Source organism: Coturnix japonica, chromosome 3 (assembly GCF_054131305.1).
Source record: "Coturnix japonica strain WE chromosome 3, WE-NBRP24, whole genome shotgun sequence".
In the NCBI taxonomy this organism is placed as follows: domain Eukaryota; kingdom Metazoa; phylum Chordata; class Aves; order Galliformes; family Phasianidae; genus Coturnix; species Coturnix japonica.
Genome location: NC_140665.1, coordinates 17,161,292 through 17,186,324, shown reverse-complemented (window position 1 = coordinate 17,186,324; position 25,033 = coordinate 17,161,292). Strand labels below are relative to the sequence as shown.

At 47.6% G+C, this 25,033-nt stretch overlaps 1 protein-coding gene across 19 annotated transcripts in view; it reads right to left on the bottom strand.

Annotated features, from left to right (window-relative positions):
* Positions 1-25,033, bottom strand: part of SLC8A1 (solute carrier family 8 member A1) — a 113,284-nt gene that overhangs the window by 15,545 nt on the left and 72,706 nt on the right. For 9 of the 19 annotated variants that reach the window (XM_085542823.1, XM_015857026.3, XM_032443663.2 and 6 more), the window contains exon 3: positions 158-264. The exons of the other annotated variants lie outside the window; for them this stretch is intronic. In XM_085542823.1, the coding sequence (XP_085398949.1) occupies positions 158-264 (107 nt within the window). The remainder of the gene's footprint in view (positions 1-157; positions 265-25,033) is intronic. 19 annotated transcript variants of the gene reach the window in all.

Genomic DNA, 25,033 nt, shown 5'->3' with positions numbered 1-25,033 from the left:
GGGGAAGGGCAGGAGCTTCCCTGTGAGTTTCTGGGGGCACCGCTCCTGCCCTTTTCCGCAGGCGCTGCGGATGTGAGCTCGGTGTTGCAGGTGCTAGGTATGAGTGAGCCAGACAGGGACACACAGGCTGGGCTCAGCCCCGGAGCACGTCCCCCACCTTTCTTCTCACTCATCTCCACCAGCCGGGGCTCCCCGATCTCTAGGTAGAAGGTCTTGTTTTTCTCATACTCCTCATCATCTATCACCTTGATTGATATCGTTTTGCTGGAACAGAGAAGAAGAAATAGAGATTCAAGAGTAAGGGGGGAAGAGGGAGGAGGGAGACAGGGAGAGGAGGAGGGTGGAAAGGCCAGGAGAAGGCAGCTGCGGAGAGAAAACAGTGGGTTTGGTAGCACAGCCGGAGGGGCAGCGCAGCCGAAAGCAAAAGGCAGGGGCTGAGAGGCCAAGAGGACGAGCAGGGAGGTCCATGGGGTCAGGGTGCCTCCAAAAACTCTAGGTGCAAAGCATCCCCTTGATGGCTTGCTCCCGCTTAACCAGCCCCAGCATGGCAAATCCACAGCAGGACCATCGGCTCTTCCATTTGGGCTCTGTGGGCTTTGGTGGACAAGTTCAAAGGGGATGCAGCGGTCCCATCTGCTGCATCCTCCTAGGCAGAGCCCCTCCGCCTGGCTGACAGGTATTTGGCAACAGAGGTGACGTTTTACTCTCTTTCAGAGCAAACACTGCCAAGCACTGGGAGGAACAGCCAGGATGATTTCTTGTGCTGTTCGCTGTGAGTCAGAAGTGTATTAAGTTTGCCCTTCATGCTTATAATGAAACCATTTACTCAAGAGCAAGCAATGGCTGTGAAAAGTGTAACAGTGCAGCACAGTATGGGGTAATGGTATCTCAGAATGAATATCCGTAATAATTTGTTCTGTTTGTAATTATCGCTGCAATGGTTTTGTACGTAAAAGAATAGTTACCGAGCATGCAGCTGATCTTGCTATGCATTGATGAGTTAGGGGAAATTATTGCATATTAAAAACTTAATGCTCTCAGCCAAGCTATCAGAGGACCTGACAGAATTAACAGAATGGCACTATTTCAGAAACATTACTCGCCAAATCAGTAATTCTCCTGGCAACTCCTATTAAAATGCATTCTGCATCTTCCCTCCAACATATGAAACAAAGCCCTTCTCAGGAAAGTTAATTAAAAAAGCTGTCTTCAGCAATGCTGAGGGCAGCAGAGCTATCAAGATGTAAGCTTCCTATGGGTGTGCTCTGCCTTCCTACATGCGGTATTTCTGAGCTCTGCAAAATAATTCTCTTTTCACAAGAAGAAACCTGGAAAAATAAAGCTGCTCCAGATGCTCAGACCCAGCACCAACAGGACCTGAATATGGAGCCTCTGGGCTGAAACTGCCACTGCCAGTAGGTGCTGCTGCAATGAAGTTTTCTGTCTGGTATTTCCAGTGTGTGAGCAAGTGCTGTGTCGGGTGGACACGTGCACCGCTCCTTTTTGCTGCACAAGGCTAGGAAGAACAAACAGCAAGTCTGCTCACTGGATGCATTTCCAATCAGCAAAAAATCTGCTGAGGCAAATTTGTCCCTGGGATGATACTGCAATCCAGAGAAAAGACTTCACTTCTGATGATGTTCGAGACCACATCTGCTTGAGAAACAGCTATGTGGAAATAACACAGATTATTCTTAGAGCATGGCTCATCTTCCCCGCACTGCATTTTGCCTCCTGCATCCTGCAGAGCACCCTGAAACCCTCTCCATTGTGCCCCAGCTGAAGTTCTGGGTCCTCAGTAGGAGAGGAGTTTTTGCTTTACCCAGTGTTATGTTCCAATTGAGCGCATGGGAAGATCAATCTGACCAGCGATGCATTCTCTGCTGGTAAAAGAAAGCACTTGCATCAGCCCAGCCATTCGTAGTTATTGCAGGGGAGCTGGTGCCATGAAACATCACAGACATTCAGTGCACAGACACTGTGTCCATGGAAGTTGGATAAAACATCAGGGAAATGTGCTTGGTGCCTCCTCTTAGCACTGCCAAAACCCATGGAAGCCATCTGGGCCCGGCATCCCCCCTCGGTGCTCTCACCAACAAAAAGTTGGGCAGAATGTTGCCAAGGAGAAACCAGTCAAGCATCTGCATTTCTGTACCAAAAATTGCTTGTCCCTGAGTCTGTAGCCAAGGCAATCTCTGAGGGAATGATTTTCAGCTCATTTCCATGTACCAGGAATCAAAGAATGAAACAAACCTTGCAGAACTGCGGCTCCAGCTCTTCTCTCCCAGAAAGATTATGTCTTCACAGACCCGACATCCCCAGCCTTGCTCCAAGCCCTGTGCTCTCCACCACGATAACAGCTTTCTTTTCAAATCATGCTGTTTCAGTCAAACTCTTTCAACACAGCCACCCCTGGTCACTGTAGCTCATGTAAAGCTTCAGTACCAACCTCTTGGTTGGCAATGCCCCAGAAGGGTAAGTACTCTTCAACCTTGCATATGAACAGGGATGGGTCCGTGCACGATGAATTAGCACAGGCTGGCAGGAGCCAGATGGAGGGCAGCAGAGGAATATTTCCATGCAAGTACTTTTTTGACCAAGGCTACGTCAGACTATGGCGGCAACGCAGGTGCAAAGGAGCTGGGACTCCCACCTCAACTATCTGCCAGACTTGTCTCTCTTGCGTGGTCAGGAGTGCCTGGTGGCAGCCTGCCTGGAACTTACATAAATTTTGAACCTGAATATCTGCACAGTCACTGGGCAAATCCTCCATGTGCTTGCAAAAATCCTGCCACTCCCAATCCAGACGGTATCATTCAGTGATGTGAAATGGCACAAGCCCCTCTCATGACTCAGACAAGTGTCGAACACAGCAGAGCATCAGCAATAGGCTCCAGAGAGATGCAGGCAGGACGTGCTAGGGGATGGCCCCCAGAGCACTCGTCTTCCTTGACAGGACCAGACGTTCAGGAGCAGAGATGTGTCAGGTCCAGCACGCATGTCTGGCTGTCTGCTCAGGCTCAGCATGGAGAAAGATGGCTTTCATTACAGCACAACACATCTGTTAGCTCTCTTACAGAACCCTAGCAATGCCTTTTTAACACTGCTTTTGTTTTTTCCTTTTTTTCCCTTCCTTCAAGTGAGAAGACAAGGCCAACTACCCCCTGCCCTTGGAGATGTGCGAAGCTCCCCTAAACAAAAGCTTGTGCTGGGATGTTGGCCCTCTCCTTAGAGGCTGAACTAGAGACCTTCACCCCCACCCACCTTTGCCCTGCTGTGCACCTAGATCAGAGATCTTGTGGCTAAGAAAGCATCACTGTGCTCAGACCACACGTAAGCTAGAGCTGAAATAACTAAGTGCTTCATGTAGCCAGACACGGTGTGCCCAGTGGGACATGAAAATAAACATCTCTAAGCACAACCCACGATACAGCAGTCAGCAGCTAGCTTGATGATAAGCACGTAGCATGCTTATGCTTCTGGGACAGACACTTATTCCAGAATCAACAGAGACAATTATGTTCTTATGCAGCTTGTCACCCATTCAACTTCCAGCGATCACCCAGGAGAGCTATATGTACAGACTGGAGGACTTCCAACGCCAGATTCATAAGTACAACATCCAGGGCAGAGGGCTGTAATGTCCTAAGTCCCAATCCCACAATAACTAAGCACTTCCCAGCCCAGTGGGTCAGTGACGTCAGTAAGAGAATAACCACGAGGGATGCCTGCTCTGGAGATGATGTTTTGAAAACACACTTGCTGGGGCTGCCCATTCTAGCCTGTGTTCTTAAGACTCCTGCAGAAAGCCGTTGGTTTCTCATACATCTGCTTGTCAGCCAGTCACTTAATTAGTCACAGTTAAAGCTAGAGATGGTACATGGTTGGAAACACTCCCTGCTTTGTGCAGCTCACATGGGCATGGTGCAAAGGGGCAAGCACGGCCCAGGGGGCTGCTCGAGGGCATAAAAATAAGCATCAGAGCTGAGTACAACCAAAGCCAGTGGCCAAGGCCAACTGAACTACACCTAAGCCACTAGTAGTGGGGAGCAGATCCCAATGCATGGCTGGAGACAGCCACCAAGAGCAAAGCAGATCTTTCTCTTCCCATCCCCACCTTCTCCAGGCTCTGTTCTCCATCTGTCTTGCTATTTTCACCATGAGCTCTCATCTGCCTGGAGAATGCAGGGGTTCAAGGCCCTGTCCACGCTGTGAGAGATGCAAAGAGCCCTGGCTGCTCCTGTGCCTCCCTCTGCAGCACACACCTTTTGAGACCCAGACGTTGGAGAGAGGTTTAGTGCACTTAGCAGCTTCACTGCTCACAGTTCTGACAGCTACTCGAGGAGGATAGTTGTCTTGTTGCTGGGAAGTAAAAAGGAGGAGATGAGGTTTTTCCTCCACCGGTTGACAACAAAATTGTGCCTGATAGCAGAAGGTGACAGCTCTGTGTGCAGAGGCCCTAAGATGAAAGTACTCATCCTGGCTGCAGCTGACACACATCTGGCAGGGGACATGTGGGAGGCACATGCAATGTCCACTCCGCCAGCACAGAGACACCTGCTCCCAAGGGATAAAAGATGCAGTTGAGAACCAGAATGTACAGAACAACTTATCACATGTGGTTTGTAGCTGTTACCAGGGGTCCCTGACAGAGGGGAGGCTTCATTAGAGTTTCTGTCCCTTCCATATAGGGCTGCACTCTGTGGAGGCCTGTACTACCCACCTGTATGGGGAGGGCAGCAGTAGCAGGCTATGATTCTGTGTGGAAAGACACAAAGATTGTGTAGCCCAACCTTGGCTCCATTTCATGCCAACAGACAGGAGATGTCCCCTCTGAGGAGTCTCATTTCTCTGCCAGCTCTCAGCCACCAGTTCAGGCTGCCTAAGGGCCATAAAACATCTTCTGGGGGACTCTGAGACTCACAGAGCTCAGATTCAGCCTCTTCTTCAGATGCATAACCACTACAAATCCAATGGAAGGCAGGGGGAGCCATTGCAATCTCCTCCAGCACAAGCAGAAAGGCAGAGCACAACCCCTCACCTCCTCTAGGGCAGGCTCAGAAATAAGATGTGCAGTGGGTGTGCGGAGGATCAGCAACTCTCTGTACCAGCAGCATGATGGCCCTGACCTCCCAAGGGACAGACCTGTGGGAGTCCTACAGAAACACACTAGAATAGGGTGGACAAGACTCCCGGAGCCTCCTGGCAACTCAACATCATAGTTTAAGGACAAGAGTGAGACAGAGAGTATGCAGGGTGCAGGGTACTGCTCTGCAGGATGGCCTGGTAGTTACCACAGCACAGTAAATCCAAACTCCCAGCTAAATGGGTGTGAAGGAAAGTGGTCCAAGCTTTGCTCTTGTCTGTGGCTGCAATTGCTCAAATCTGGAATGACAACAACCTGCCCAAGTGGTGAAAAAAGCATCCCAGGGCACTGATGATGCCACAGCTCTACTGCAGATTCTGGGGGTGGACACTGCATGGCCGAGCTGTGGGAACCAGACAGGGCTCCTAGCTTGCTACACGTCTGACTCCCATCAGATATGAGCTTTGGCGTGCTCATTGTGACATACACTTCCTTCCACTGGGCTAATCAGACCACCACAGAGAATAAACCGCACAACCGACTGGATATGAAGGTAAAATAGAAATGAGAGCATGAGGGGAGACAGTGGTGATGGCCATCCCTGACCCCACGCTGATGGAATACAAGTTTGTGTGATGCCCCATGAGTCACCCTTGCAGGGCCCTTTTCAGAGATGGCTCTTGCTTATGTAAAATGTCCACGCTTGATGAAAATGCGCCTGAAGCGTGCTGCAAACATGATGTGGAGGGCAAAGGAAAACCTGCCTGAAGCTAAGCCTGACACATGCTTTGGGAAGGATAAAGTGAGCAGATTTGATGAGGCAGCTCAGTTTGCAGGTCCAGCAGCCCAGGTCTGAATGGAGCTGCACAGCCTAATGTCTGAGAAACAGTGAGCATACCAACCCGGGCACTGAAATTCGTGAAGGGTGGGGAAACAATCATTTTTCCCTCACTTCTGGAGCCAAAATTTATTTGGCTGCTCTTATTTTCTTTGCTGCCCCACACTTCTTTTTTTTTCTTTTCTTTTTTTATTTTTATTTTTTTTTAATTATTATTTTTTTTTTTTTTCCGAGAAATCAAGCTCGCTGAATCAGTGCTTCTAAGAGCACAGATGATGTGTTGTCATCTCCCTGGCAGCGTGAAACAACTGCTCCTCTGGCCTCAGGATGCATTAAGTCTAAATGACAACACACAGCTCAAACACACGACGTTGGTCTGCTCCAGAACATCGCTACTAGAAGAGCCCTGTCAAGGCCTTACCTGTCTAGCCCATTCCCCCACAGCCTTGTGGAGAGGCAAGACAGGGGAGGTGGTTTGCAGGGGCAGCAGAATCAGTGATTTCACATGCTACGCTGAATGCTGCTTTAATTTCTATTTAGGAAGGCTATTTTGGGCAGGATTTTCAGATCAGAAACACTGCTTTTCTGGGGGAATCTCTGATGTTTGGTCTGATCTGACTGTGAATTTTGCACTCTAGCTCTTGCACTTGACTCATCTGCCAATGTCACATGTTGCAAAAAGCCATGATGCATGCTTGTGGTGCCCCAAAACAAGGCCCAAGCCCTCAGTCCCACCTAAAGGTATCACCATACCCAGATAGCTGAAGGTTGGATCAACCCACGGGTCTGGACAACCTGGAGTTTTGCTGTTCCTTCACAGTCCCTTAGCTATGTGCGTCAAGTGCTGGTGAGCACCTGGCACAAGCTGTCCAGGGAGGTGGTAGAATCACCATCCCTGGAGATATTCAAGAAGAGAGCAGATATGGCACTGAGGGACATGGTCTAGAGCAGTCACAGTCATGGGTTGGTGGTTGGATATGATAATCTTAGTGATCTTTCGAACCTTAATGATTCTATGATTCTATAAGCTACTCCGTAAAGTTCATTGGGTGCCTGCTTGAGGCAGGTCCATGGGGACACTGAACAAGAGACATTCCATCTACATCAGTGTCTGGATCTCCAAGGACAGCATCACAGACAGTGCAATGCAAGTGACAACGACTAGGAGGAAAAATACATTTAATGTGAATTTGATCAAAAACACCCCCAACAGCAATTGCTTAAGGCGCCTGGGAAAGCTGACAAGGCAGAAATAACTCATTCCCTGGCACTGCACTGCCTTGCCCATGCCAGCTAAAAACTTTCATTATTTCCAAAAAATTCAGCTTGTGCTGCAAGCAAAGGGTTGAGTGTCCAGGGCTCAGTCTAGCCCAATACTCTTGCTGCATATCAATGCTTGCAAATGCCATTTCTAAGAAGCCTTCAGAGTTCAGAGCCAGAAGTTGGTATTTTACCTCTTCCCCCGCCCCTGGTTGCTCTCATACAGATTTTCCCCAAGAGAAAGCACTTGGAAACTCATTCAATTGCTTCTCGCTTCTCCACACACCTGAGTACACAGACAGCTTTCCTTTACAGGCAGGTTCCCCTTTACAACAATAATTGCTCCGTTCTTCCAATAAATGCTCGTTGCCCTTCTCTGTGTGTGCCTGGCATAGTTGCCATGACTATGCTCCTCAAAGGGAAGACATCACTCTTATCAAAATGATTTTGGCACTCCCCAAAATGAATTTCAATGAGCAACAGCCAGCAGAGGGGACTTCTCTGCAGCCTTATAAATTATTTAGCAGACCTTGCTGCTTTTATGCTGAGTAAACAAAACAGAGAGCAGCATGCAAAACTAGGCAGCAAGGCTTCAGCACCAGGAATCGAGGCTGAAGGAAGCACAGAACACATCTGCCGAGCAGCTCCAGTGCTGCCACTGCAGAGAGATTGTATATAAGAGTCAGTAGTGCTTCCCTCCAAAAGAAGATACCTTTCAAAGTTCCTGGCATGGGTTTCAGCAGGAGGGATGCATCTGGTGTTTGGTGCCAGCCCCAAAGGTCAGCGTCCTTGTTTCAAGATGGGAGATGGAGGCACTCCCCACAGACCTTTTGAGCAGTGACCCAAATGCTCTGACAAGAAGTCCAAAAAGCATCTCAACATCACTATTTTTATCTTCTTTTGATTGCTGATTGAGCAAGTGGCTTTGAGACTGAGAATGTGCCTGTGGTTCTGCTGTGCTGCTCACACCAGCATGCCTGCTGCTCTTGACAACTGTTCAAACTTAGCAAAACACGCGTGCGTGTGCACACACACAAGCTGCTGAGCAAAACATCTGCCCTGATTTGCGTGTGCACATTGATGCAGATGTGATACGTATCTGCAGCCCAGCACAAAGCAAACGTCCTACCTCCTCTCCCTGCTGGGGCTCTGCAGATGCTAACGGGCTTTTGAGCTACAGAAGAGCCTTTTGATCTTTTATGAGCTTGAGCTTGTCAGTGAGTGTCACATTGAACTTTTATTAGGAGAAGTTGTAAGTAATCGTCTGTCAAAGAAGGTTCCGGTGCAATGCTCCTGTTTTAGCAATTTAAATGACTGGCTGCAGGGTGCCCACATGCTCCAGCCTCCCTTGGGCCATTCACCTGTGCTGGACCAGACCCCGCTGTAAAAATCACAAACCCTGTGGGCATCAGCAGACGAGATGCTGCTGTGCTGCAGGCTTCAAACACCAGGGATGCTCATTTCTGAAGACAGGAAGCCCACCCTTGAGTTTCACCCTAGTGCTGTGCAATGGCCATTTCTTCCCAGCCTTATCAGACATCTTCAGACCTCTGGTAGCTGCTAAAGCAATTGGTGCTCAGCTCCTCAGAAAGACCTTTCTGAAACTGCCACAAGAGGACCAGAGGACCCTCGTGGCCTTCCTGGACTTGAGAAAGGGATGACGTGGACAATTTCAAGAGCCACCACTTGCTGACTGACACGCCGTTGATTTGCTGCCAAATAAATTAAACTGTGAAATACAGCCCTCTCTGTTGAAACTCTAGGTATAGAAAATCTTTTTAAAGGGACATCACATCTCCTGGAGACCCCAGTGATCAGTGGGGTTAAAATCTGCAGTGGGAGCACTGAAGCAAATGTTTGCTAATAAGGGCATTTCATTGGGAGACCTTTAATGCCTCCTCCTGGTGCTGAGATAGGCAGGAGGAGGATGAAAGAATTCTGCTTTTCCTTCCCGTTACCAAGGAGACTGTTTAAACAAAGCTAAAACAAGAGGAACGGGGTGGCTGAGGGGAAGGCGAGCATGGAAGAGCATGTGAGTGCTTTGTCACTGCTTGCAGGAAGCCCTGCCATGGGCTGTCCCCCTCTCCTGGGGGAGAAGCCTGCATTTCAGAGTGTGTGCACACCTGGGTGAAGGTGATAAGGAACACTGTAAAATGGCAGTACAAAGAAGTGCCTGGCTACAGGCTGCTCTCTGTGGCCAGCTCAGCACCTCCAATCCCCATCTATATGCCCAGACGGTTGACAGATGTATAAAATGCTGAATGAAAAATCCTACTGCAGAACACCATGGAGGCAGATGTGCTGCATTGCTCTTGTGACAGTCAAAAGCCTGCAGCTAAGGCCCAGAAGACCTTTTGCAAAGGCAGGGCTCATCCAAGCGACACATACTGCGTGCCCCAGCTCCATTGGGAAACTGCTGACATGAGGTGGAAGTGATGATTCCCCCACCAATAGCAGAGGCCAGGAGCTGGTTTCCATCCCGCTGTGACTCCCTGCTTCAGACATCAGAAGGGGAACGGTTCCCAAATGCTGTTTCTCCATCTGATCCTCGTCTCTTACACTTGCTCATCTGCGTGACTGAAACCCTCAGGGCTTTGAGATTCAGGCAGAGCGCGCTGAAGTGCCTGTTACACCTGCCTGGGACTTTCTATGGAAACTTTGCCAGACTTTAGCTTTTGAGATGGAAACTTTCCATGTGGGGTGGCCACTGCTGAGAGAGTAACAAAGAGCCATCTCACTGCGTGCTTCCTGCACTGAAGGCTCAGCTCAGGGGAGAAATATGCTGCTTTGCCTATGAAATTCTTTTTTCCCAAACACCGTACTGACTAATTCTCTCCTTATGCTTCACTGCAGAGAACGAAGCTTAGCAGAAAGATCTCCCCAGTGCTTAGGATGTGCCAATCCCATAAAAATTTGCTTAAATTAGACCGAGTTCTAAGACTCAAAAAACTTTGAAAACGCGTAGGCTTCTTTGAACTGGCAGCTCAAGGTCTTGGAAAACGTAATCTCCTCTGGAAACACTCCATCCTATCCCGGTGCCAATCTGACGTTACAGATGCTGTGCCCTCAGCAGGGCTTTCCCTGTGTCTGGGAGTTGCTGTGTTCAGGCCATGACCAGCTCTTCCTTTCCTGTCTCTTTTTTTTTTGTCTGTCCTGATCCTGAGCTCAACTCTGCAAAAGCCAGAAATGGCACCATGCTCCAACATGCCCCCGGCTGCAGGAGGGACCCAGGGAACAAGAAGACGATTTAAAGCAAGATCTAGAGGCGCTCAAAAAACCAAGAGGTTGAAGAAGATGTAAGGAGTGTCTCTGGGAGCATCTACTTAGGCTGGGCTCTGTGGGAACTGCAGGGATGGTTTGGAAAATGTTGGGTGGAAGGACAGAGGGCAAAGTTGCCCAGAGCCCTGCTAGTGCAACGCCTGGGGTGAAGGCAAGAAGAAACAAAGCTGTTATTAATTGCTTTTAGTGACAGAAACTGATGTTGCTGTCAGTCACATTCACATCAGTGCACAGCACCTCATCATGATACCTATTTTTTGACTGACTCCCAAACTGATCATGTACATGTTTATTTGTCACAGCCCAGTAATGACCCTCTAACAGTCACAGACAGCTGCAGCTCTGATTTTTCACTAGAGCTTGCCTTTTTAAAGTTATTTAGGTGTTTAAGGTTAGCTTAACCCTAAGAATCACTGCTGTAGGGCCCAAGCATGGCTGGGGCTCCTGGTCACATGCCTGTGGCTTCCAGCCCCAGCCTGCATCAAAGTACATGCTTATTTATTTTTTTTCTCTCTTTAAGAGAAGGATCCCTTAGTAATCATCCTTATTGTTTTCTAATTCAGAGCTGACAAGGAGCCTGGAGGATTATTTTGTGCTGAAGCTGTAAATGATGCCCCATGATAATGATTGCTTTCACTGATCTTTGGAGGAAAATTCCAATTTCCAATTGTGAAAAAGAGATTTTCCATTTCTGCGCCTCAAATAAACAGCTTCATGTCCAAACCTATAGCAGATAGGCTTCAGAAAAGTGTGCCTCCAAGCTCCCAGAAAGCCAGACAGAAATGCCCAAGGTGTATTCCAAATGGATGACGTGCAAAGGGCCTTGCCAGCACAGCAGGGAGCAGACTCAACCTCCAGCCAGCTGGGTTATGTCCTTGCTACACATATGGTGCCCCACATAGAACAGAACCATGTATATTTAACAGGCACTAGCACACACACAGCCCAGAGAATCAGGCAAAGCTGCAGAAGCCTCAGATATTCATAGCCTTGATACTGGATTGTGCTGAGAGGGTGATGCCACAAGCAGAAGAAACCTGTTTGCTGACGTGACAGGGCTGTATCTACCATGAATTTTGTCCTTTATTAGGTCTCTGTTATTCACTCTATTATTCATGAGCTCAGCCTTGTTTCCTCAAGAGCTGATCAGGATGAGTAATTTTGGGACAGCTGCTTTATCGCTGAGTTGCTCACACTGGATCCCTGCCTTTTGTTCCCTCAGACAGTGACTTCCCTGGGAGGACAGGGTTAAGCTCAGCAGGGTTTTCACCAGATGGGGGGGCGGGGGGGTGGTTCAAGGCTGGATTTGTGTTTGCTCCTTGGCTTAGGGCTTTGCCAGCTGATCCAGATGTGATCCCAGTCTTAATCGCAGTGCCCATACAAGCACAGCAGTGCCTGGCTGCTCCATTTCTCACTGCCTTCATGTGGCCTTGAGGGAGCCAGGATTTCCATCCCAGGGCTGTAACAAGCACTAGGAAAATTAGCAATATGCAGGCAAATCAAGACCAGCTGTGAAAGTCACTAGAGCCATTGGGAAATATTCAACCAGCCCATAGGGCTTCCCTTTTTCTAGCTTGTTGATAGCTACAGGAAACACACACTTTCTAAAGTTTTCACAACTGTGTTTCAAGAGGACTCATCAGCCTATTTATTTATTTCTCTTGGCCCTGCCATCCCCATGAAGCTGTCTGGAAGTGAGGAAACATGGCCTTGCCACATCTCAGACTGAAGCAGCACTACAGGTCTGCAAGCCAACAAGGAACAGCAGATGAGTTAAAAATATACATTCACATATATTTGCAATTATTCTTTGTGGCAAGGGTTTGGGAATTTGTTTTCTTGCTTTCATTGGGTTTATAGACCTTCTTTCCAGAGTTGATACTTAGGGAAATGTTTTTAGTTGCTATATCCAGCAACCATAATGGCATTTTGATTTACAGTGTAACTGGCTATTCCAGCCAATGGGCTCCAGACAGTCCATGGTAAACACGAGGAACAAAGCTGGGAGGAGAGCTATGTGGAAGATTTCTTTGTGTGGTTTCTAGCTGTTTATTTAACAAAGATCTTTGCATAGGCTAAATTCCATGTATCACTGCAGCCTAGACTCATGCTGGTCAGTGCATGCTTTCAGGTTAACTTTTACCACTCTTTCTATGCTGTTGGGTTCAGCTGTGCACTCACATCACCAATAGGTTCATCCTGTTCTTCCACTGAAAGAGCACTGAAAGAGCCCACATGCCTCAGAGAAAATTAAAGTTTCCAACTTCAGAGCTGGCTGTGCACAGCAGAGATTTGCACCGATTTGCATATGATTTGCATTTCATCTCTAATCACTGCACAAATGTGTGGAAAATACTCTTTTAATCATCTGACTGTGGGCCAAACAAGTAACCTCGCTCACAGTTGGGAGCTGGCTGTCCCCTGTCACAGTATCAGCAGTGGGCAAGCCAGGCTGCTTAGCCCATGGCCATAAAGCCACCCACCCAGCGTGATGCACTGAGGTACAGGACTCATCCCAGATCTCTGCTACCAGACAGACAGATGTCTACAGAGGACACTGAGCAGAGGCCAAATACTGTGATCAACCCACTTTCACAGCCAGGACAGTCCCTCCAGTTCCACACAGTTCATTGGAGGCATTCAGAGGCAAACCAGGACTCATTGATCAGCCAGGTAGCAAGCCAAACCCCGCTCAAGCCAGCACTTGCAGAAAGGCTGTATTTCCTCTTCTAATCTCAAAATCAGGCCTGTTTGTTACACCTTTTAAAGGTTTGCTGTTGAGTCAGGACAGAAGATGGGAGATTCTTATCCAAAGAGGGAATTCCTGGGGAAGTGCACTGTGACCTGGTTTCTGTTGGACAGAAATGGATGTTTGTGATCCTGAGGCCGAGATATTCAGCAGAAATCCCAGCTCTGCTCATGACCTACTGTGTGAGGTCTCAGGAGGATGAGTTAGGACAACAATTTCAGCACAGTCTTTGGAGGACGATACTGAAGTCACCCAGTCAAACTGGCCCAGTGCCCGGTGGTCAGTGTCACCCCAGTGGGCAACTGGCCAGTTCAGCAGCTCTGTAAACAATATGGCCTTTTTAATGAAAGTACTGAACTGGATCTGGATGCTTGGCCCTAACAATCCAAATTAACCATGGTCTGACTCCAGTCTGTTGCTATTTTTATCCTCAAAAAATGACCATGGGCTGCCCAACACTCTGGTTGTGAATCCTTCCAGCATGGTTTTGAATGAAAAACTGATGCAATACAAGCAGCCCCATTTCTGTTACTCCAATATGTCTGTGGTGCAGGTATCCCACACCTTCCCACACCATGCACATTCTGGGCTGCATTTCGATGCATGTGGATGCTTTTGGGCACTGGAAAATGGGTTCCCCAGGAGCTGTCTGAGCAAAACTACCTGAAAATGCACAGATCCCCCCCAGATTTCAAGGGATACTTGAAACTTGAATTCAGGACGTTTGTTCCAAATTTAGGAAGAATTTCTTATTAGAGAAGGTGGACAAGCATTGAAATGGGCTGCCAAGGGCAATGGTGGAGTCCCCATCCCTGGAGGTATTTTAAAGATGTGTGGACATGGCACTAAGGGACATGGTTCAGCAATGGGACTTGGTAGATCAGGTTGATGGTTGGAACAGATGATCTGAAGGTCGTTACCAACCTAGATCATTTTGTGAATCTATTGTTCTCTAAAACGCACTCAGGTCAAGATGGAAAGGAAGATGTGACGGGCCCGAATTGGCAAGGAGGCAGAAACAGCTCATCAGCGTTGGATTTGACTGAGTGCTCTGGTATGTGCTGGCTGAAATGTCCCAGCCCAGCTCGTGGCACAGGAAGGGCTGCTTGCATGTTAGCATGTCCAAATCTGTCTGCAAAAGTTATATCTCCCTGGGCTGAAGCCAAGTAGATACAGCCATGGCTGCCTTTCTCTTAACAACTCCAGGGCAGCTATGCCAAATGCCTCATCCCAGATAGGTAGGGCACAGCAAAAGCAGAAACTCACTGATAACAGAGGTGTGAAAACCAGCACTGAGCTCATACTTCACAGAAGTCCTGAAGGACTCCTTATCTCTCCTGCTCCATGACGGCAGCCATACAAAGCTTTGGGAAACAGGTTACAGATTTTTCCCCCCTTGTGGTCCCCAAAGAAAGATGAAGTCTTTAAGCATCTGGGCAGTTATTAGTGCTCTGGCTCTGCTGTTCCCCAGATTTCTGACCAGCAGAAGAGGAGGATTAAGTTTTGGTCTGGAAGTCAAAATTTTCCCTGCTGAAGACCAGGCATCACTTGCCACCAGATCTGAAGTGGCTTTGGAAGCACAAATGGCTTCTGGCCTAGTGACAATGCCCCTGCTAGCACTTGTGGTGCTGAGCTGGCTCTGTTACATTTCCCAGACATAAAACCTCCTTGTCCTGGAGGAACAAGGTGCTAAGAGAAGGTAGATCAGAACAGAATTCTTCCACAGATATTCTCTTTATGACTCAAAAATGGTAGTTTACATTTTTATTAACAATGATGCATTGCTCTATTATTCCAGGATACATCCAGAGTATCTTACACTATCATTTAAATGTCAGTTCATTTATAGTCTTAGTTTCTATGTTAATAACATAAGGGTCACAATGTTCCTACAAGTATCTTCATCAGATCCTTGCCAAAATGAATCTCACTTGTAAAGAAGCAACTTCACCATCCTAAAAGCTTTCCTTTCCTCCCCACTTGAGCACTGCTCCCAGAGACCATTAGATCACAAAGCTATTTGGCTTTCTGTCCCAGAAAGTAACAACCAAACACCCTTTCCCAGTTGAAAGGTGAATTGTAGGATTCCCATTGCAGTTTCCAAGCAGACGGGGTTCAGCTCCACCAGCTAACTGCAGAAGGACTCAGCAACCCCATCCATAGCCTGGTACCCTTAGAAAGACATGGATGACCTTCAGATGCATTGCAGGATGCTTATGCTAAAGGCAGCTTCTGCCACACTGGGAGAATTCCTGGAGTGACTTTTCACCGGATCTCTCTGCTTTTCTCCACATTCCTCCATGCTTTTGGCAGTGAAAGAAGCCTCTTCTGCGACTGTATGCACTATGTGCAAAGTAGGGCTGGAGCTGGCTGCTGGGAGGTCTGGCATAGCAAAACCTGGGGGCTCAAGGAGGGATTATCATACGCCTGTTGCGCGTGTGGGACTTGATGTCCAGCTTAGTTAATGCCTGCTTAATCGCTCCTAAGCCACTCTGTTCTGAAAGAGTAATAACAATAATAGAAAACCCTCTTTAGTCTCTTTGCTTTGCTTTCCTGTTTGTAAATCCCAAGGCCTTCAATGAAGCATTGTCACTGCTCAGTGAACTTAACCGTTAACCTACAAAGATCCACCAGTGATTACGCCTCTGAAAATAGATTTTATCCCTTCTCTCCACTCTCCTTTACTGATCGACACACAAAAACGCTTAGTGATTGTTACTTGGCAACCATGGTAAAAATGTACCACAAGTGGCTCAACAGGATGAAATCACTGTCATGAAATTTCCAAAATAAGTACCATAATACCAGAACTCCTAAGAGAAACAAATACCTCTCCTCCTTCCTTACATCTCAAAAAAAAAACCCCAAAAGACAAAAACAAAAGGACACGTGCAAGAATTTTTAATTGGCAATCCTGTGTTTTCCTTCTTGCTTCTTTATGAAGCAGGGACTTCATTCAGCTGATTTTTCTCCACTAACACAGATATTTCCATATCTATATGGGCTAACAGGGTTCAGGAAAGTTCATGCTCTCCTTAAGTCTGATCAGAAATGTGCCACTCTGGAGGGTTTGGGTGGGCAGGGACCTCTGAAGCTCTCTGGTCCAACCCTTGCTTAAACCCAATCTCAAAGCTTGCTCAGGGTGCTCACATCTGTCACCATATATATAGGTGAGTGCACACATAACCATATAGGATATTTCCCAGGCTCTCAGAAGCAAGCCCAGACCACATTATAAGAGGTCAGTCCACATGAGAGTGCCTTAAAGCAGATATCACTAACAAGAGCAAAAACTGGAATGGAAATCAGTTATTGATTAATCACTGCCTGAGCCTACATTTGTCACATGCCCAACTCACATCGCCCTAAACCCATCCATCCTTTTCCTACGCGTCAGCTCCTGTACTTAATGCCAAGTAACCCGAGGGACTACAAAAAAGAAGCAAAAAAAAAAAAGGAAGGAGATGAAACTTGTTGGAGATAATTTTCCAGTTAATAAATATCTAAGCTTTAATCTTTAATAAAATGTTTCACAATGAGAAAATGTTTGTGTCACAGCTCTTTGTATGGAAAGCTGTGCCTTTACATCTGATCGATAGTAGTCTTGGGTTGCCTTTGATTAATAAATGTTTCCTTGTTGGCGTCTCAATAAAAATGGGGAAGAATTAATACTTTCATGTCTTTCTCAAAGACAAAGTTCCAAACACTTGGAGGCTGGCCAGCTTCTGGGCAGACAACTCTGCACAATCAGAGAGATCTAAGAGCGATGTGCACCAGGCTTAATTTTTCAAACAGGAGCCTCTTGGAGTTTTTCAGTCTCTCACCGGGGAAATATTTAATTCCAGAGATTAAACATTCTGTCTGGAGACTCAGAGGCAAAATGTAATGCTGATTAGCATTCATCTCAAAGCCTATTATTCACACTGTTCCCCATTTAGGGAACATACCTCTTTCAGGCTTGCACATAAATTTTTGCCCACAGGTCTCGTTTTTCCTCTGATCGATACCCATTAGTTGCAACTTTCCCTAGGTCTCGGCAGTGAGTGCATCCTTTGCTCTGTGGGCCAATGCCACGTAGGATCGGCCACTTCAGATCAGCCTCACCGCATTTTTCAGTCCAACCCAGCCCCAAAGCCTCTGTGTGCCATGCTGCTGCAAGGACCAGGAGCATGAGGAGGTGCTCATCCCTTCTGTCTCCCCTCGCCTGCAAAGGAAAGGAGATGCCTTCACCCATAAAGCAACATGTAGCATTGTTGAGGGGTGAGACCCATGCACACACGACAAATTTTTACCTAACTTGCCCAAATCAGCAAGAGAAAGCAAACCTTAAGGAGACCACACAATATTGTGCATCTGTTTCCTGAAGCTTGCAATCAGCTGGGCTCTAAACTCCCCCAGAAAGTATTCCTGCTGCCTATGAGCACTTTAGGAATGGTTTTGGACACTGGTTTTTTATCTGGTGAGAGCTGCCAAACCATATCCTGTCTCCTGTACTTAAAAGCTGATTTTTCACAAGTGCACATTTAGAAAATTCTTTCAAAAAATCCCCTAGCCAGCTAAATTGCATCTGCTTTCTAAATGCATTGTGCAGACATGAAGAGCTGTGGGTGACTAATAGGTATTTAAGCTAGCTATTATTTTCTCCTGCAAACAGTGGCAAACCACAAGCACTAGTCACAGGGGATTTCATTAGCTCACGTGCAGAAGACTTAGCACTCCAGAATGCTGATGCACAGGGAGAAATTCCAGCTCTGCATCTCAAAAATACAAGCCCTAAGAGAACTGCTCTGAAGAACATCAAGCTCAAAACTATCTCCTGCAGGGTCAATTTGGGACTGTTGACTTGCTGGCATGAGCAAGGCTGCAGGTATTTGAATGTACTGTGTTCTCAGTGGAGTGATGGTGGCTGCATTGCACCGAGAAGCCGTGTGCATGGGGAGCTACACCCTAGCCAAGGCTAGCACCCTCTCGTTTGTGACATCACCCAAGAGGTGATGAATTGCCCTGATCTCCATGGGTGCTGAGGGACACACGTGAGGACCAGACAGAAGGACATCTGTGGCTCCAAAACCACTCAGAGGTAAAGAGGTAAAGATCAGAGACCACAGGAAAGCAGCGGGAGCTGCTGGAGGAGCCAAGGGATGGATTACTTTGCATAATTCATTCTTGCACTTCGAGGGGAGGCTCACGAGCCAAGGTCTCCTCTTGCTGAAGCTGCTCTCCTCCGTTGGCGCGCAGTGGAGACGAGATCAATCACGGCTGCTGCAGCTCTCGGGTGACATTTCTAAGTGCTCCACTGAGAGGAGATGAATTAGAAACAGTCGCAGCATAACCATGGGGTGCTCAGGTCTCCCTCCTGAGCTACAGCCTTGCTCTCCTCCAGACCACGCTTCCCGAGACAGATGGGATCAAGGAGATAAGGCTTGTACATAGCGTCACCAATCCTGATAACAAGCTATTAACAAGAAGTGCTTTCAAACTGTATCACTTTTAACAGGAGACTGACAACTGCAGAGTAAATAACACAAAACAGATAAAACCCAAGTGCTCCTCAGCCTGTGCAGAGGCTGATCGCAGCCATGGGACAGAGCTCAGACCAAGAACGAGATACTGGGAAATGCAGCCATGTGGTGTAAGCCAGCACAAAGCCTCTCCCTCAGACTTCCTGGGCTTCACTTTCCTTTATCTCTATGTGTTACCATGAGCTTAGTGAACTGCCTATGGACCTCCGAGCTAAAAGTGCTACATAAGACCCTAGATATTGCTGCAAATGTTCAAGCTGCTGCACATTTACGTTTGGGATGAATACAAGTGACAGAGAGCAGCACAGTCAGTTGGGATTTGCCCTTCAAGAGCCCAAATGTGCCCTGCATCTCTTGTGTGGTCATTTCATCCCTGTTGGTAGCAGCTGCCCTCTGTCAGCAAGGAGCAACCTGCTGCCAGGCTCATCGCGGCACACAGTGAGCTCTGCGGGGCTGTAGCCGTGCAGCGCTCTCTGCTCGCCCAACCATCCTGACCTGGAGAAGAAAGCCTCCAGCTGCATGGCCTCATCTCTTGGCACAGAAAGAACCGAGATATACCCACGGCCTTCGCTCCCACCCGGGGCAAGGACCGCTCCCTCCTGGAAGTGCCTGCTTGCGGTAATGTTTCCCTAGAGGGACTGCGCTGCCCAATGCCAGACACAGCTCCTAGGCTGCAGCTCTTTTTTTCAAACTGGGTTGCTGTTAGTGCTCCATGATGCTTCCACAGCTTGCAGGACCTTCTGCTCTGCCCAAGGAGCTGTCAGTCTGCTGGGCAGCTGTTTGCACAGCTGGGAAGGAGGAGAAGAGCCCTTGGGCTGGATTAGCCCCAGGATGGTGCAGTCTGAATGTAGTGCCCCCTGATGCCTGCTCCCCCAGCAGCCTGAGGGGATCTTTATTTGTCACCAGTGTTTCCCGGGCCACAAAGCTGGCACATGGCCCCAGCACAGAGAACTAAAAATAAATCATTTCTACTACAGCCCTGGGAAAGAGTGGAATTCCCATGGAATGGCCAAAAATGCAGGGAGAACAGCAGCACCAGGGCTGCCATGCAACCCCTCCCCCCCCTTTAAGGCATGTACAGTCTATGGGCGTGCAGATGGGGTCCTACAGGCACACTTCTACAGGGTCAGGAAAGTATGGTTGGGGAACAAAGTGGGGAGAGGGAAGCTGTGGGAACAGCTTCTGGGAGGAGCACCCAGATTTGCTCTCAGCTCAGCACGTTAGCCATCACCAAGCAAGGAAGTTAAATGGCTGCCATCTATCAAATAGATGTTGATGACGTTGCTAATCAGGGCAGAGGACACGAGCTGGTCTCCCCACAGAGGAATCAGGGTTTTTGAGTGATAGGAGGTGGCATTTTGGAGAAAGCATTGCCCAGCTGCGGGGTGGGCACGAGGGTGACCACGCTGGCCAAGGCACGCTTTGTTCAGAGGCAATGTTCTTGCCAATCTGAGCAATAGAGGATGATGTAAGTATATCATCCATTATCTCTATTTTCACTTTTGACACAAGGAAAAATTAATTTTCTTTTAAAAAGTGATGTATGAAGAACCCAGATTTGCCTGAATAATATACGAACCTCTAATCTGGCTGTTACCCTTTGTCTGAAGCATTAACATTAGCAAAAGGCAATTTAGGATGATTGCTTTTAAGTTGTAAAGCCAATGTTCAATTAGAGCATGAAATGAAAGACTTATCACTAGTACTGGCACAAAGATTTATTCTCTAAGTATTTCCTTTCAGCCACAAAGATGCTGGTTTTGTCTAAAGTGACATGTTTAGAACAAGCTGCTCTTGTCTAATATTACTAGGAGAAGGGGCTTGGAATTAAACATTTTTGTATTTAAGATAATGAAAGTGTTTTGCTAAAGATTTCTACACCGCACGTTGAATTTTGGTTACTAAGCTCTCTTTGAGGAGTATCCAAAGAAGGTGGGTTGATCTGCTAAGACAGTGGTGGTGGGACACATGGTGGTACCACAGACTCTTTTATGACAAAGCAGAGCCCTCAGCAGATCAGACGTTTTACAGTGGTAATTCCCATTTTGTTCACTCCTTTGGATGTTCAACACGTTGGGCTTTCCAGTGAGCTTTCAAGGGCAGCAGTGTGTGGCCACAGATGTGGGATTTGCCCCAGGCTAAGCACAGAGTAACTGCTACCAAAATAATGAGTAAAAAAAAAAGGCTCACTGCTTGCTGTGTTTAGCAATAGCTGGAGGACAGCGATGGGGATGAGAAAGCCCCATGCCACATGTTGTGGGGCAGCAACGATCTGCCCAGTCCTGAGGAAGCTTGCCAGTACGCCTTGTTCCTGCTCAGCACTATTAATTTGGCTAAGCAGTCAGGGCTGGTGAGTAGCCTGCACAGAGCCCTGAGCTGAATAATAAGCCCTGACATCGAGATGCAAGGCATGGCCAGGGCAAAGCAGCCAGCGTGCTCTGCCAGCCACCCAGCAATGCCCCACCACCAGGACCCTTCCCTTCTGGAAGTGAAGTTTGTCTGCTACGGTTTTTGTGTGCTTGGGTTGGCAGTAGTTCAGTTTAATGCTATCATACAGCTAGGATTTGGAAACAGGAGTCTGAGAAAGCCAAGCGGATATCTGCAGTCAATCTGTGCCTGGAATGGACTGAAAATGAGCAACGCAGCCTGGTTTGGTCTTAGGGTGTTGCTCTGGAAATCTCAGGGAAAAGATTAAAGGAGGACAAGGAGGGAATATCTACAAGGGGAGTTTATTGCTACAAAAGAAATCACTGGGTTCATTTATACAAATCTATTTCTCAAGGCTGTAGAGATTATCACCTCACTGAGATATTTTCCAGCTGTGCTTTTCGGAGGCCTGAACAAATCAGAATTACACCTTGGTGTTCTGGGCAGCTTCTGGCAAAAGTTTATATTGCATCAAGAAATGGAAAAAAGTACTAGAAAGTTTCTTGCAGTGAGAACATTTGTCACCGAGTTGTTTCACAGAATAAACCCTGGGCAGGGGACCAAGAGAAGTAATTGGACTGGCCTTACTCCATGTTTAAGATATTTGTCTTAGGCTTTTGAAATATGAAAGGAATATCAGGTCATTCTTCCAGAGAGTGAGGAAGAGAGGGGCTTATGGCATTTGTTTCTCAGCCCTTGAAGCTCACATATCCTAACACTGCTGAAGGCGCAGGAGCTGACAAACTGCTGGATGAGTGTGTGATGTGCAAAGACAGCTGAAAACTGACTTCCATGCTGGGAAGGAGTTCTTCTTACCTCCTCATGTTATGACAGCGTTGAGTAAGGCTTCCTGCTGGGGAGGGAGGAGATTGCTACCACAAGAGCAGGCTCTCCATGGAGGCCAAAGATGCTCTCATTTAGCTCCCACAGTTTGTGTCCAGGTGGCTGTATTTAGCCTCCCAAGTGGTTGGTTGGTTTGAAAAGACCTCAAGGGTGACAAACCATGCTCCTGGTGGAACAGGGGCAAAGTGATCATGGATGAGTAGTTCTGAGGAACATCATGGCTTTGCAGGCACTTCGCACCCCACTCTTCAAACACCGTGGGCAAGCAGTCTCAGCTCTGAGAAATGCATCATCACAAGCCCAACAAGAACAGCCCTGGACACTGTAGTTGACATCACCCTCTCTGGCATGAGAGAGATGAAAACTTCTTGTTTACTGCCAGCCTGAAAGCCCAAAATGCACATTGCCAGAGCACTCTGTGTGCCATGTGGGAGTCACGCTGCAGCACACAATGATGTTTGGCTGGGAGTCGTGCGAGGACAGCATCTCCAGAGAGGCACCTCTCCACGTGCTTATGGCCCAGGAGAGCTGGCAAAGGCATCTCCAGCATGCCTTTTGCTCACTGCTCCCCCCGGCCATCCATCTGCCACCTCAGTCCCAGAGGAGCCACTGAGGAGAGAACAAAGCCCAGCTCTTGATGCATAACTCTCTTCCCAAATTCCTGATAGCTTCTGAGTGATGTATGGATCAGCACATTAAAGACCGCGGCTTGTTGATGTTTTATTGCCAGGCAGGCAAGTCTTCAAGCATAGATTAATTGCCTCGCTTTAGCAGGTAATGAAAGGGTATCTGAGCCCACTTTCACCCCAGCCAATACAGACCACATGACTCAACACATACAACTGCACAAACCCTCTGCCTCCCAAACAGGAACAGTGAGCTGAGGACAATGGATTTACACAATATTTGTTTGCCAGCAGAAGGTCCACCATCAATACTTAAAGCTGAATGAGTCTCAAGAGCAGAGATGAAGAGCCCTTCATAAGGCAGCATCCATCATTCTGATTTTTAATTTTGTGCTTGCTCACTTGCTGCACAGCATTATACACACACTGGGTAAATGAATAATGGATAAATAATTAATCAAATTGCTCAACCTTTTGATTTTCCCAGTCATCAGTGAGCTCAGGCACCCTGCACATGGATTGTGTTCTCACTCCCAATGGGTTCTGGGGGAAAGCACAGTACTGATAATTTACTCAATGCTTCTGAAACACCCTTGCTAACAGCAGAACACTGCAGGTGCCCAGCCAGTCATACTGTGCTCAAACCTTCCAAAAAGCACAGCTCTGCTGGGAAAGGACTAGAGATGCTCAGGAGAGCAAACCCAAAGTGCTGCAGAGCTCCCCTGGTCCAGCTTTTCTTTCTGGCCACGAGGCACAGCTGAGCTGCTGGGAGAACCTTGCTCCCAAGCCCTACAACAGGATTTATGTCACCATTTACGGTGACAAATTGCAAACCGCCTGCTTTTGACGCAAAGAGAGTAGCAGTTCCTGCTGGGAGAAGCTGCATGCACAAAAGTTTCCCCAGTAGCAATCAGTAGGCTCTAAACCTGCTCTAAAGCAGCTTGTTTTGTGCTCTGATGGTTTTACAGCAACACCAGGACTTTTGCAACCTCTGTTCCCAGAGGGGTGAGCAGGTGGTGTCGCCTGCGCCAGTGCAATTTCAGCCCTTCTCTGCCTACAGCACTGATCTGATGTGACAGTTCCAGTCCAGGATTGCTCTGGCCTCAGACCTGGCCTGTGAGGTGCCTCCTTGCAGTTTTGTCCCTCCCTGGGTCACTCCAGGGCTGCTGAGATGTGGGAGCTCACCAGCTCCATCTGGTCAGAGCCAGCCTGTAGGAGATATAGCTCAGGGCTTTGCAGGCATTCTGTTAACTTGTCAGTCCTTATATGGTCTGTTAGTGTTTATACTTTGGGGGCTAAAAGTGGAGATTGGGAGGTTCACTCCTGTTCCTTCCCCCCGCTGCAGCTTTGAGAAAGAAGAGCCCAGCATCAAAGCAAAACCATTTTCCCTCTGCCTCTCTGTTTTGTGATGACCTTTAATAGTTGCAAAAGGGAAAACGGGCTGGTCAGTTTGCATTAGAAATTCACTCAAGTGTCTGGTGCTTTCTTTGGCTTATCAAATCCAAAACGCTTGGATGAGCCCAGTGAGCAATTAGTGCTACAACCTAGAGCCAGAAATTTAAGAAGCCTATTTGCATATAGTTAGGAAGAAAAACGTTGATTAATTTGTTCTGATACGCTCCAGAAAAAAACATAAAATCCTGCTCAAATAGCACCAGGGAGTTCAGGCAGATTATAAACAGCTCTGCTCTACACTGTAAATATCGTACCCGTGCCTCCCTTTGTGTTTTAAAGGCATCTTCATGGGCTGTGCCTTTGTGGAAGAGATCTGTTTTGATATTTCACCCAGGAATGCATATTTCATTTGCGAGGTGCTTGTGAGGGAGGGATTTTTAATTCTGAAAAGCTTCTTCAGCTGCGGGGAGAGGAAGAATGGATGATACAGACATGTAACTGCCATAAGCCAGGATGCTGCAGCTGCCATGAGATATGATTGAAAATGCACAGGGCAGGAGAGAAAAAATAACAACAAAACAACACACAAGCACGGCACTGAGCTGAGAGCTTCTCGTCATATCCCCCCAAGGCAGGATAACAAAACTGTAAGTCACCTGGACCAGCTGATGGCCTCTTGTGCAGCACGAACAGCTGATACCACATTTTCTCTTTTCCTCCAAAGTAGGTAACTTCAATTAAAATTTTGACCCCCAGGGAGTGATCTTCACAGACTATTGAGGAGTCATCTGTGAACTGGCACAAGCTGCAGGTGTTGGTGCTGAGCACAGGATACATCCCAGCTGGGGTCTGGGGCCCTGTCCCTAATGTGCACTGCTGCAGTGTTTACTTGCAGGGCTCTGTGCTGTGTTAGCTGATGCTCTTCTACAGGTATGGCAAGCCTCAAGCCTTGGGGCTATAGAAATAAATCCATTTTTTCTTAAAACATAACTATACTCATACCCACGA